Source organism: Corvus brachyrhynchos, unplaced genomic scaffold (genome assembly GCF_000691975.1).
Source record: "Corvus brachyrhynchos isolate BGI_N302 unplaced genomic scaffold, ASM69197v1 scaffold4, whole genome shotgun sequence".
In the NCBI taxonomy this organism is placed as follows: domain Eukaryota; kingdom Metazoa; phylum Chordata; class Aves; order Passeriformes; family Corvidae; genus Corvus; species Corvus brachyrhynchos.
This window is the reverse complement of record NW_008237878.1, coordinates 5,255,151-5,269,433: the sequence shown is the minus strand read 5'-3', so window position 1 is coordinate 5,269,433 and position 14,283 is coordinate 5,255,151. Positions and strand designations below refer to the sequence as shown.

The 14,283-nt window shown below is 53.0% G+C and overlaps 1 protein-coding gene across 1 annotated transcript; it reads right to left on the bottom strand.

Moving 5' to 3' along the window:
• Window positions 1-1,355: 1,355 nt before the first annotated feature.
• On the bottom strand, window positions 1,356-13,393 carry ABHD6 (abhydrolase domain containing 6). Its single transcript, XM_008632225.2, has 9 exons — window positions 13,230-13,393; window positions 11,379-11,526; window positions 7,562-7,718; window positions 7,034-7,147; window positions 6,700-6,832; window positions 5,291-5,448; window positions 4,433-4,487; window positions 3,886-3,986; window positions 1,356-3,196 (listed from the first exon to the last, which is right to left on the bottom strand). Exons 2-9 carry the CDS (start codon window positions 11,495-11,497, stop codon window positions 3,020-3,022), a joined length of 1,014 nt encoding a protein of 337 aa, XP_008630447.1. The 5' UTR covers window positions 11,498-11,526; window positions 13,230-13,393; the 3' UTR covers window positions 1,356-3,019.
• Window positions 13,394-14,283: the final 890 nt, after the last annotated feature.

Genomic DNA, 14,283 nt, shown 5'->3' with positions numbered 1-14,283 from the left:
TGCTCAGCAGCAAAACAGCTTGCTCAAAGGCAGTACTGGATATATTTCAAGCCAGCCCTGTTGTGTTTTGCAGCCTCTTCTCAGGATGCAGTGAAACAGCCTTAGCAAAGCCCACAACAACCAAGGGCCAACTCCTCACTTAGCTTTTGTGTGAACTTTTACCTTCATGAGCCTCATGACGCAGCCCAGCCCCAATACAGACCTGGTTTAGCCACCTGGTTACAAGGAAAGCAGTACTTATACATGGGGCAACAAACCAAAAGGACACCTCCTCCCTCCTGACTCACCACGATGCTCAGGCTATGTGCAGGTTCCCAGTACCCAAGCTTACCACAACTGGGATCCAGTGCTTTCCTTATGGTTCCATCAGTGCTGCCCCTAAGACACACAAACCCACCAGGAGGAGCTGAAGCCTCTGCCCCCTCCCAAGCCCCATAACCAGCCTAGAGACACACCCTTACCTGGACAGTGACCAGGGCTCACTGGGGGCTCAGTGTCAAGGGGGCAGCAGCCAAAACCAAGGGAGTAAGCTGTGTTTGGTGTGGGGCTTTTCTGGCTCCCAGCAGGAAATGAGGGTTAATGGGAGCAGCAGCCAGGTGTGTTTGCAGGTGCAGGCAGCTTACCTCCCAGGCTCAGCTGCTCCAGGGCCACTCTGGGCTCCCTCCAATACAGACCTGAGGGTTTTTATTGCTGAACTACAAGAGGCTGCAACACAGGATGTAGATGCCCTGAACCACCTCAGCCCCTGCCTGTGGGGGAGAAGCCCCCTCCCACCTTTGTGCTGTGGTCACCTTGATGCGTGCATCACTGCAGCAGTGGCAGGGCACAGGCAGGGGGATCAGGTGCCAGGAAGATGCTCCTCAGCCCTCCGTGCAGCTCCTCTGGCAAACAATGCAGCTGCTGGGCCTCAAGAGCCTCCTGGGGAAAGGAGAAATGCAAATACTTTTGCCTGTAAATTGATGTAATGCTATTCCTAGCACAGTGTATGAATTCAGTAAGATTTGCAATAATAGATGAAATTGGTATTTAACATACTTGCAAGGGTTTTAAGAGGAATCTTGGTGCTTAAAACCTAATTTCCTTGTCCCTTGAGGTTTTATTTTTCTTCTTGAGTGTTTGGTGCCACTTCCTCTTAAGAAAATGAAAAAAAGGAAAATTTGTGTGGTCCTTGAAGAGATGAGATGAGCCTTCCTGGTCTTCAGCATCTCTCTTTCCATTACCAAATATTCCTCGAGCCAAAACCTGCATCTCCCAGAAATGTGGGGAGGAAAGAAGCAGTAGAGTAAGACCCCTGTGTCATCCCACACCACAGCCCCCTTCTTCTTCGAAGGAAAAAATAATCAGTGTACCATGGACTCCTTAAATCACTAGATTTTAATAGCCATATAAATCCTTTGCATACAGCAGTCTGTGGCATGAGAAACCATATAGATACCCAACAAATTTTTCTGGCCTTTAACACATAAAACTACCAGCAATTTTGTTTTTTAAATCAACTCCTGTAGTAGAAACAATAACCAAGCAATTAACAGCAAATTTCTAATTTTCTAAAAGAACAATGTTTCTTCTCTCAAAAAGAGCCAAGAAGCTGATGGGGAGTTTCAAATGTATGTACAGATTGGGGTACCTCAGGAAGCTGTCAGCCCCACAAGCCTGTGTTCCCAGTCATGGGGGGACCCTCCAGCAGCACCCACTGTCACCCCCTGAGGAGGGCTGGGGGTGACAGCCACCTGCTGCTTTGCCTGTGAGGGCACCACACACCACCTACCCTCCAGCAGCATCCACTGGTCCTGCCCGAGACCGGGACCAGCGCTCTGTCCCTGGGACAGGCAGTGAGGGACCACGCCTGGAGAGGTGCAGGACCCATCCCTGGACATCACCTTGCAGGCTGTGAAGTGCAGTTTGCCTGTATTGCCTGTTTCTACCGATAGTTTCACTCGGTCAGGAGTTGTAATCACGGAGAGGATGTAGAAGCACATTGTACCTTTCCCCACCACCACCCAGCACCTTGCAGGCGAGCTGACCCCTCCTCACCATCCCCTGTGCTGGTCACACACACAGCCCCCTCCCACCCCTCACGCCTGTTCCAGTGGCATTGGCTTTTGCAGAATTCACAGAATTCATTAAGAAAATCATTATTTACATCCAGGTGTTCAGCAGCACAATGTGATAGAGGAGCTGAGACAAAAGTTTGCCCGCGGTGGCTGAGTCACACCCTGGCCATGGGCTTATTGCTGACTCGGGCTCAGGGGCTGGATCACCCCGGGCAGTTCCCATTGCCCCGGTTCCACAGCAGTGGCAAAGCTGCTGCCTGCACGCCGTTGTCACTGGCTGTGTTCACCCGCAGGGAGAACCAACCCTGGGCAAGGTGGGCTGTGCACAGACACCGCACCCTGGGCAACGTTAAGGCATTACAAATACACAGGAGCTATTCAGGGATTTAGAAAAACCCACTCAGAGTGTAAACATTTTTGCACATACAGTCATTGGACTTCCACACATGAAGTTTTCTGTTGTTTTCTGCATAAATCATGAGTTAAGGAGCTACACAAAGAGCACTCAAGCAGACGCCTGGAGCACTTGGGGGTTCTCTTACAGCACAGCAGCATGCAACACGATGGACTCTAAGTAGTAGAAATATTTTGTAAGTCTCAGTCCAGGATGCTTTCTCCTTCCTACGTTTCATATATAGTTTAGGTAAATGTCATGAACAACTACGTGCTGGTAACCCAGGTAAGATGGGTGGCTGTGTGATGAACACTGGGTGATTTCAGCTCATTTCTACCTTACCTCTAAGTAGAAAAGGGAGATACTCTGCTTCTGTTCCAGTATCTATGGAGGTTGCTCAATGACCCCAGGTCGCTGTGCCAATGGTGCTATAGGTTTAGGTATCAGTGATTCTGCCTTCCTCAGGGACTTTGGCACATTGACCCCGAATCATACAAGATCCCTGAGAACTTATCAAAGCTGCAGTACTTTACAATTTAACCTGGCATGGGCACTTCGCTCCCTGCCATGCTCATGCCTGCTTCTTGTTGTTGTCTATGCTGTGCAGCAGCGCCAGGAACTCCAGGATGAGGTTGGCTGTCTTGCGGGGCCGCTCCACCACCACCGAGTGCCCACAGTTCTCCAGGATGTACACATGGCAGTCTGGAATAGCGCTTGCTAAAACACTGGCACCAGAAACATCCAGGACCTGGATGGCAGTGGAAAAAACAGTCACTGCCACAGTGAGAGATGGGGTTTGATGGACACTGTAGAAACCCTGTTGGGGTCCAACCGAGATGCAGAGCAAGGGTGCAGACACAGTCCTTGTGATACCATCGCCCTGCCTGGGGACAGGGCAGAGAGGCTGCATGGTGCAGCCTCAGCATGCAGCAGGAAACTCTCTTGTGTGCTTTTTGGCTGCTGTCTCAATGCAAAGGTATCATTGCAAGCAAACACTTGCATCTTTGCATTTATAGAGCCCTCTGTATGCCTGCAGCTTGCTTCCTCCCACTTCTTCCCTCCCACTTCTGCCTCTGAAACAAACCCGAAGACTCTGCCTTGAAGCCTGCCCACAATCCTCTTCCCAGTTGCCAGGACAACTCTCTGCTGACACTTTATTCTTCTTCCCAGCCCTTGCCTGCTTCAATGCTGGCACCTACCCCCCAGCTGGCCCCTTGCACTCCTCAGCCCTGGCACTGCCCTCTCCTCCCTCTGGAAAGCTGGCTGTCAGCTTTCTGCCCATCACCCTGCTGAGCCCCTGCGTCTAAATCCACTGGGGACACATGTGCCAGCTCCCTGCAGAGCAGTGCACAGCTCGGCAGCACAGCCCCTACTGTGCCCCCGTGGGTGGGCACAGGCAGAGACAGGTCTGTGGGGGATGTGCAGGGGGCTGCCTACCTGGTCCTGCTTTCCCCAGATGACCTGCGTCGGTGCTTTGATCTTGCTCATGTTCTCGTGGAGAGAGTGCCTGGACTTTTCATCCACGATTTCTAAAAACACTAGTGGGACAAGAGGAGAGTCATTCCTACAGGGAGACATTTTGCCTTCCCTTCTCAAAGAGGGCCCTGTGGGCCAGTCCTGCCAGTATCCCCTCCCTGGGAAACCCATGTAGAGATGACTGGCTGTCCTTGCTCTGCCACCAAGCCCAGCTGCAGAGGGACCCTCACCCAGACCATCTCCTCATAGGCACTTGTTAACTCAGATGGGAGGGCAAGGGCGAAGCAGCAACCCCGTCAGCCTTGGGGGTGGCAGTGCATTGCTACCAGCGACCAAGGTGTGTCCCCAAATCTGTTAATGACATTGCCTGTTCCCACCCTCAGCAAGACAGCATGGGATGCTGGGGCCCACCCATGTGCTGGGGACATGGGGGCTGGGGACAGCTGGTCCCCACATCCTGGGGAGCCTTCTGGAAAGCCTGGAGAGGAGGCTGCCACCATGCACTTACATTTCCGGTAAAATTCATTGTGTGGGATGCGAACGTCAACAAGGCCCTGGAGGATCTGCAGGGAGAGCAGAGGAGAGCTGCTGGAGGGGACCCATGCCCTGCACAGGTCTGAGCATGCCCAAGAGCACTCAACAGCAGCCCCTGCCACCCCAGCAACTGTGGCCCCAGCACGAGCTTCTTTCCTAAGTGTGTGGGGCTGTTGAAACCACACTTAAGCAACATATATTTCAGCAACAAGTAATACTGTCTTTTATGATGCAGACCCGATTTCTGCCCCTGGCTAGCAGCCACCTCAGCCATGACTGCACTTTTCTTCCTTCTTGTATTCTTTTGCCAAAAACACAAAAAGTCTTGGCATTACCTTACATTTTTTTCTTAGTCTCCAATCTACTCACTCCAGACTTCCTAAGGAAAACTAGTTTAATAGCCAGCCCCTCGCCAAGTTCCTCTCGCTCGAAAATGACGCAATTAATTTCCATCACTTTCATTTAAGAAGCAGTGAACAATCCCCCTCCACGTCACACAACAGCTGCCTTAGTTATTTAATGCTTCCTGCCAGCCATATTTACTAAAAACCCCTTCCACATCCCAGCCTGCTGCCAAAAACTTAATGGGAGGAGGAATTCCAGCAGGCACTGCCAGAGGGAGCTTGGAAAAGAGGCTTTGGAGGGAAGGTGCTGGACAGATGCAGGGAGTGGGACTGGGTGTATCTCACCTGGGTGATGGCAGGGTTGGCAGCTCCAGCTCCGCTCCCAGCATTGCCTCTGCTGCCACCATGCAGGCTCAGGGAGAAGCAAACCTGCTCACCACCTCCAAGCCCCCCTCTCCCAGCCGCCACAACCAGCGTTGGCTTCTCACCTGCTGTGGCACCTTGAAGCGAACGTAGGAGCAAAGCTTCAGCATATCCGCCATCTCCTCGGGTGTCGAGGGGATTAAAGGGATCCTGTCAATGTGTTTGGACTCTTGCAGCTCCCGGAGCTGCTTAATGAACTTGCTGTCAGTGGTACTTGGCAGGCCTGGGTGAAATGAGAAGGGGTGAACAAGCTAAAACACAGATGAGATCCCCTCAACAGCCCAAACAAAAAAACATTCTTGTACTGACATCCCTCATCCCTGCTTCTGGCTTCCTGCCTGCTCACTCTTCAAAAAAATATTTTAAAAGAGGGGAAGAAAACATCTGTACATACAGCCACTTCAGTATGCATCCAGAGATACCCAGCCTCCCTCCTGTTCCAGGGCTTGGCACCACCAACCCTGCAGACTGGCACGGCACGAGGTGTAGACATGCATGACTACTTCAGCAAAAGCTCTAGTGATTATTTTTATGTGGTCAGCGGATGCAAACACTAGTGCGCAGCCTGCCACTGCACAGGTTGGACAGAAAATTTCAGCAGCCCCATCTGCATGCACCACTGAGGAAAAATTCCCCAGCAATTTAATCCCAATCCTTCCTGCAGCCTCCACACAGAGGTTTCATATCCAGAAACAGCCAGAGAGACAGTCGACACCTCTCCCAGAGGGGAGTGGGAACCTGACGCCCCCAGAGCCCGGTAGCTAGGTAACATGCGCTTTGTTTCATTCCTTAGTGCGTACTTGGAAGCCGCTTTCCTTGCGTGGGAGGGGGAAGGAGCTGCTATGACAACTGGGATGCAGCAAAGCCTCCCTGGCAGAGAAGCTCCCTGCCTGCCATGCCTCCTGCAGCATGTCATGCCCAGGCTCCCCTGAGCCCCCTGTCCAGGGATGGAGGGGATGGAGGGGACACCCTGCTGACCTGTGCCCAGCCCTGAAGTGCTCTTCCCACTCAAGGCACCCAAAGGTGGGAGGTCAGAGCTCTCTGGCTCCCAAAGCCCCAGCCCCTCAGCACACCAGCGCTTTCAGGAGGCCAGAATGGGGCTATTCCTGTTGCAGTCTTGGTTCCCTCTCCTGAACTGAGAGGTTGCAGACAGGCCATGTGAAATGCCTGCCATCCCTAGGGAAAAGGCATTTTCCTGCAGAGCAGAACTTGTTCCGTTTGCCCTCGTCGCTGACTCTTACCAAAGCACAGTGGGACAAATGCCAAACCCCTGGAGAAGAGTAGTCAGCACAAGGCTGTGGTTTTCTCTTGTGCCTTGCCAGAGATTTTCAGACTGTAAATACAAATTATTTCTAAATGCTTTGCACTACATATCTATGCTACCCCCAGCACTGCCCAGGGCTTTTGCACTGGCTCCTGCTTGCCCTCTCTCTGTCTCTCCCTCTCTCTGTCTCACCTCCCCTGCCTTGCCCACCTGCAGGACAGATGAGGGTCAGGCTGCAAATATCTTCTGGGTACTGAGCAGCATAGACGCCAGCAACATTTCCCCCCATGGAAGTGCCAACCAGATGAAAGGGCTTTCTGTTCAGCTTGATGCACTCCACGAACTGGCAGGGAGCAGAAGGAGCATTGTTAGGAGAGAGGAAACAACAGCATGGTCATTCTTGAGGCTGGTGGCTGTGGCTGCCTGGGAAGGGAGGGAGCAAGGCCACACAAGGCAGACTCATGGGGCTTAGCATCTCTCACGTCCCCACATCCCTCACATCGCCACATCGCTCTGCGGAGGTGATGTGATGCTGGGGCTTTACCTGGTGTATTCTCTTAGCTTGCCCACTAATGGAGTAATCATCCAAGTCCGAGCGGGTCGTGCCCTCGTGCCCAGGCATGTCCACACACACCAAGTGCAGGTTATTTGGCAGGAACTGCAGAAACAAACCAGGGGTGGTTACAGTGCAGGGAAACTGCTGCAAAGCCCAGGGATGGCAAGGGGGGAGCCCGGGTGAAAGCAGCAGGGGGTCACTCTCCTCCTGGCAGCCCTGGTTGCTCGTGCACCAGAATAAGTCAGTTCAGGTACCAAGGAAGACACGATGAGAGAGCATGGCCAAGACTTGCATCCCATGGAGGCAGCAAGTGTGTACTGCTCTTCCCCTGCAGCTCTGCGTGTTATAGGGGTGAAGGGATGCAACAAGCAATGAGCATGGAGCTAAGGAGCGTGTTCCTAGCATGTTACAGCAGTCAGCCCATCCCATGCATGTGACCACTGGGCCCCCACACTGCCCCAAGCCCAGGACCATCAATTCTCAGTAAGGAGCAACATGATAGAAACGGAATCCCACCTTGACTATGGACAGCCACATGTCTTTGTGGGCAGAGAACCCATGTAACATGAGGATGGACGGTCGGTGTCCAGGTCTCCCTCTATAGGAATAACAAAACTGATAGTCATCGTAGTTTGCATATCTAACCTGCATGCCCAGGGCTCGGCGCCAGTACCTGGAAACAAGGAGAAAACACCAGTGAGCAAGACAAGACCAGGGCCCAGCCATGGTATAAGCCAGGTGACAAATCCAAGGGCAGCCACAGATTTGCTGGCTCACTAAGGCCAGTTAGGTTGGGCTCTCACTGGTGCCATAATGCGCCTACTGGGATTAACTCTGTGCCTCTGGTCCCTGGACAGGTACTATGGACAGCCACATGTCTTTGTGGGCAGAGAACCCATGTAACATGAGGATGGACGGTCGGTGTCCAGGTCTCCCTCTATAGGAATAACAAAACTGATAGTCATCGTAGTTTGCATATCTAACCTGCATGCCCAGGGCTCGGCGCCAGTACCTGGAAACAAGGAGAAAACACCAGTGAGCAAGACAAGACCAGGGCCCAGCCATGGTATAAGCCAGGTGACAAATCCAAGGGCAGCCACAGATTTGCTGGCTCACTAAGGCCAGTTAGGTTGGGCTCTCACTGGTGCCATAATGCGCCTACTGGGATTAACTCTGTGCCTCTGGTCCCTGGACAGGTGTGTAGCACTGGTGGCTGGCTGCACTGCAGATGGTTTGTGGAGACACTCTATTAAGAAATTTTTTAAAAAACCCTAAATAACTCATTTAGAAATGGAAATGGGCCAAAATAACAATGGTAAAACAGAAAATGCCCAAAGGCAGGTATGAGGACAGAGACTCAAGAGAGAGGGGCAGCACACGCGGCAAGGCAGCGTGCAGGGTGGGCAGGCCAAGGGAGACAGTTCTCCCAGGTGGATAAGGTGGGTTTGTGACAGGGTTATCTGGACACAATCCTGTGGGGAGTACATCACCCCACAGACAAACACATCAGTTCCCAGCCAAAACAACCATGTCACCCTGGAGCACCACAGAAACCCGGTTCCCATGGACCAACTAGACAGCCTTTGAAAATGTATTTTATATTTTATATATATAAAATATGTATATTTTATACACACACAAAGGACCAGAGGGGACCATCCTTACACCGGGTTTAGCACCCCAGAAGATAGCAGGCTAAGCCCAAGGCTGTTCCTCTGAAAAGCAGAGGCAGACAGCTCCTGCCAGCATATGCTTGCAGCCTGCTCAGAGGATGCAGCAAACTGCTGGCCAGAAGGACCTGGACAGAGATTATCGGTGACACTTTGGACACATGATGTGTACGTGCAGCCCAAGGCAGACAGCAGACAGCAGGGTCGCTTTCTCTGCCTTTCCCCTGAGCTCAGATATAACCCTTGTCAGGACAACTACTGGGCTACTCCTGGTGGCCAAGACACTGGCAAATACTTTTATATGGCGTATCAGAGTTTATTTAAGATACAAGAGCAAGGTCACCAACACTTCTGGACTGTCCTACCTCTCTGCCCACTCAAAGCTTATGCATAGTGGAATCCTCTTTCAGCATAATCTCTTTTTCGAGGGAGTTAATGGGACTTAAGCAGCATCTCAGTTCTGTGCTGGTCCTACAAGGAGAGGTGAATTTTTCCTTAATAAGTGTCTTAAGAGTCCTTGCCTCAAAGGCACTGGTGTGAACTCCCGATGGGCAAGATGATAACATTTTTAGCAACTGATCCTAATGGATCAATTCTGCAGAAGGCAAAATAATCTGTGCAAAGCTGAACTGATCCCTCACAAGGTGTTAACTCACTTAGTGGCAGCAGCAAGAGTGATAAACTGATTAACCCCTGTCACAGCACAGGCAGAGCAGCTCCAGGGCCAGAGTCAGCGGGACAGCCCTGGATGTCCTGCCGGGCAGGAAGGCGCATTAGTGGCAGGGAAAGCAGAGAGGCCACGGGTGAGGGGGGCCCAGCATGACCCTTGACTGTGCCAGCTGAGGACACACTGACTGGCAGTGAGGAGAAGGAGCAGGCAGGGAATTATGGAAGAAGGGAGAAGGGAGAAGGTTCCCCCAGGACCTCCCAGGAGCAGTGCTGCAAAGCTGGAGCTGCACAGGGCTGAAAGGGGATGGCAGCATGTCTGTAGCTGCCTGCACCTCCCCTGCCTCCATTTCACCCCTGAAAAAAATCCAACTTGTAAAGAAGCCAGTAGAAAAGGAAGAATAAGGGCAAACCCACACTTCTCATCCACTGTCCCTAACAAAAGAGGTGCCCATGGCACACAGGGCATCGCAGTTACTCCTGCGGAAGCCCATACTGCCAGAAATGCTGGAAGAGAGAGATGGGGGGAGCACACCCTTCAAAAGAATACAGTCCTGATCCCTGCTCACATGCTCCCTCCCTCACCCAGACACAGACCAACCTGCCCACAGTGCATTTTCACTCAGCCCCTTATCTGCAACCCCAAAAGAACAAAGGCAGCAAGGCATTCTCTACCTTCTACTCAGCCTGGCTCCTCCAAGCTCCTGGCATCAGACCCTGCACCTCCTTTGCCCTGTCCTGCCACCCCTGCCTGTGGCTGCGGAAGGCTTCAGCCTGACCACACTCACTCAGCAGTGTTTTGCAGGGATGCTCCTCAGAACCTCAGTCCATCAGGGTCCTCCCTGGCTTCCACCAGCCACTCATATATCCAAAGAAGTAAACCACTTTGACTGCCAAACCCTGTACCACCATGGGGCAGCAGAAGGCTATGACACTGCCTCCTCTCCTTTGCAGGGTGATGATCCCATCATTGGGGTTTTCATCCCATGCTCTTCCTCTCTCAGATGCCGTGAATAAAAGGCTGCTAATTAAAGTGCCTTTAGAAACAGGCTTCATCCTGTTACTACACTGGAGTGCTGCAGTGGGCAGCTTCCTCTCACAGGAGGTCACTTGGATTTGGAAACACCCCATGAGGTGAAATGCAGGAGCCACCATCTGCCAGCAGCATGTGAGGGCAGCCTGACATGCTGCCTGCTCTGCCCGTGCTGTCTGCTGCTGCCTGCTCCATGCTGGGGGATGAGACTCTGCCCCAACTTCTGAAGGGAGTTATTCCAGCTTTTCCTTGCAATAAACCCAGAGAGGAAAGCTGCCAGTGGGCTTATCACTGATTTCCAGGGACAAAGGAGGACTGAAGGATGTAGTGCTTGCCTCCCAGTATCGGAAAGGACAACATTCAAGGGGATAAGGAAAAGCATCCCTCCATCTTCTCTGATGCTTCATTCCAGAAGAAAAAGAGAGGATGAGAAAAGCCTCATCCATAACTACTAATGAAGGAGAAGTCCCTGCCTGCTGGGCAGGCTGTCAGCTGGGATGGAGTGTGTGAGCCTGGGGACACCCACACCACAGCCACATTGATGAGGTGGGAGACCCCCAGCCTGCCACAGCTGCCGGGCTGGTGGACAGGCTGCAACAGCAGTGCTTTTCCCAGTCTCAGTCCTGTCCTTGGGGAAAGCAACCCAAAAAGGTTTGGAGAGATCTTGCAAGCTGGCACTGCAGTGGCAGCCTGGCCAACAGCCCCTTGGCACAGCAAGGGGCCTGACAGATATATGCCTCAGCAGCCAAAATGCAATAGGAAAATGCCATTTTCTTCTCCCAGACATGCTTAAAGCTGCACACAGCTGGCACGGCCCTGGAGGACCTCAGCTCACCTGCTGCCATCGCTGTCAGGGGCAGGAGCACCCAGCTCTGTTGCACCACTGCGACCTCTGTGTGGGGGGGCCTGCTGGGCATGGGTTCCACCCCTGCCACACTGAGAGCAGCGGGGCTCGTGCACTCACCAGTAATAGATGCGGATAAGCGCCGAGGGCCAGAGGAGGAATGAGGCCACGAAGGCCAGGATGGGGATAGCCAGGGTGCCGCCGGCGATGACAAACATGTTCAGTACATCCAGGTCCATGCTGCTCTTCAGTAATCAGCCTCACCTGCCTGCATTTAGGGAAAGTTCTGAGGTTAACCACCAGAAATTATGACAAGTCATTGCTAAATAAGAACTGCTGCCAGGCGAGGAGGAAAGCGGATCTGCAAGAGGCAGATATCACTCAGGAGCACAGCAAAGTCTCCTTCAGTTTAAAAACCCAATTATTTCTTCTGATTCCTTAATGGATCTCATTATTGCAATGTTATCCTCTCAGGAGAGCACACCTCAAATGGGCAGTGAGCCTCCTAACAGGCACGGAACGTGTCCGGGGTGACAGGACACAACATGGCCCTTGGGACACTTTGCAGACACAGGAAGCACAGCCCCCTGAGGGGTGCAGGCAGCCTTTCCCCCCACCATGAGTACAGACAGCCGTTCCCCCCGTGGGTGCAGGCAGCGCCAGCTTCAGGCAGGCTCCATGCTTCTTTTTGGAGGCAGGTGTCCAGCTCTGACTCCCTTCCCTCCCCCTGCCTGATCCCAAATCCCCAGCACACAACCACTGACCTAGAATTGATGGGTTGAGCCCAGCTCTCATTACTGCTCTGCACAGGCACCAACTAATCAAGGAAGCAGAGTCTATTAATGGACTCGGGAACAGAAGAAAACAACTTGGCAGGGCACTCTTTGGTGTCCAGCCCTTACCAGAGACAAATTTATCCCCACCCCCACATCCTCACTTCTGCCCCACATTTTGCACTTGGATCACAGATTCCCATCCCTGCTCCCCATCATCATTTGGACAAATCCCAGGGACAGCAGGTGGAGGACACTGGGAACAAGGGCAAGCTCTCACACAATGTCATGTTTGTCCCCGAACTCTCCCCACCACAGACAGCTGGGATATATTTTTCTCATTAAGAGATTAAATGCTGCCACGCACACATCTCCTCTAATTCCCCCTGCTAACCAACTCATGGCTCCCCCTTTCCTCAGCACGAGCAGTTTTGTCCCACATTTGTAAAATGAAACATCCTCAATGCCTGCTCTCCCACCAGCCACTCACCCCCCATCACCACCTCCAGATTTCTCCGTGCCAGGACAGTCAGATTTTTTCCAGCTTCCTGCAAGACTCCCAGTGGTGTGTGTGTGGTATGTTGATGCCATGAAACAGGAAGACAATCACCACAGTCACAGCCTCCCGCCCCCAGACACCATCACATTGGATCACACTGGACCCCCCCACTTGGTTACACACAACCAAGAGAAACGGTTTACAGAACCCCTGAAGCATCAGCCAGATTTGCCCTCTTCCCCCAGGGAAAATAGGAATAACTGAAATTTGAGGAATACTGTAAATATTTCCACCAGGCACCTCCTTAACAAAGCTAAACCTCATTTCCTCCTTCAAGCCTCAACAACACGTCGTTACTCATTTAATTAACATTTTGTAGAAAGATCTTTGATCTCGGCATGGCTTGTTCATAGATAAACACTTTATGCAACCGATAAACCTTATCCATGGGAGCAGGGCTGCAAGGGAGCCCACCCCCAGAGTTTTCCCTATCTGACTAAAACAGGGCAAACATTAAGCACAGAAAATCGCCATTGCTCCCATTGGTGACCCGTAACGAGAGAAGGCTGCAGGAAGGAAAAAGCGTGGGATGGTGGGAGCCCTTGTGCTCCCTGGCACAGGGTCACCACCTCTGCCTCCACCTCCACACCGCTTTTAGAAAACTAAACGAGGAGAAAGCCTTTAAAAAGCCTGGCTTACCTTGCAGAATTCCCCTTCTCGTCTCGGCACAAGTCCTGCTCGCTGTGGGCAGCGGCGGTGTCTGAAAACACTGTCAGAAGAGGAAAAAAACAAGGTCAAAATCGCAGTCCTGCTTTTACTCCTCCCTTCAGGCTCCGCAGCCCGGTGAGTTTGGGGTAATGAAGCCACCAGCTTCCCTTTAAGACGTCTCATATTCACCTTCTGACCAACCTTTCCCCTGTTTATCTAAATATGGTCTTTGGTACAATAAAGCCCGCTTTGTTCCAAGCAGCAGCAAAGTGCAAGCTGCCATCGGAGAGGGAGCGAGAGCCGCGGCGGGGAGAGCCGAGCCCAGCAGCCCCAGGCAGGGCTGCGCGGACCCAGCGCCGCGGGCTCATGCTTGCCCTTCAGGTGATTACTGCTATTAGAACAAAGCCAGCTAAGCTGCTTCTCGTCCCCTTCCTCTTTGTCTTAAAGGTACTTTTCCAGGCCCCCCCTCCGAGCCTTCCCTGTGTGACACAGGCTGAAGCGAAGCGCAGCCGCAGGAAATGACTGGGGAGGCAGCAAAATGCTGCCCTGAACTCGCTGGCAGATTTTGGCTGTGAAATTCACAGGGGACGATCAACAGGAGCACCGGAGCCACCCGGCATGAATTCGGGGGGCTGCTTCAAGCCAGAAAATCCCTGAGAGCCCCCCCTTGCCACGGCCAGGGGATGCTGTCCCCATCAGGCCGGAGCATTTCGGCAGGGCCGTGGCAGCCCCCGCTCACCACGTGAGCCCCGGCGCCCAATGCCGGCCGTGCGCACCCGGCAAGCCCCGCTCAGGGCCCCGCTGGCCACGGGTGCCTGGGGGGGAGGATGCTCGGGGAGCCCCGTGGCGCTTCCGAACCTCCTTCTGCGTGGGCAGAGCACCGCCACTATTTCCATGGCTACCTCCGATGGAGGAAAATGTCAGCAGGCTCAGCTGTGCAGTCAGGGCCAGCCACCGTCACCACAGTCCCCAGCACCCCCTGCCCCACGAAGCCACCCCTGCACCCAGCAGTGCTGCAGGGACAGCGGCTCCCCAAAGCCTCGTG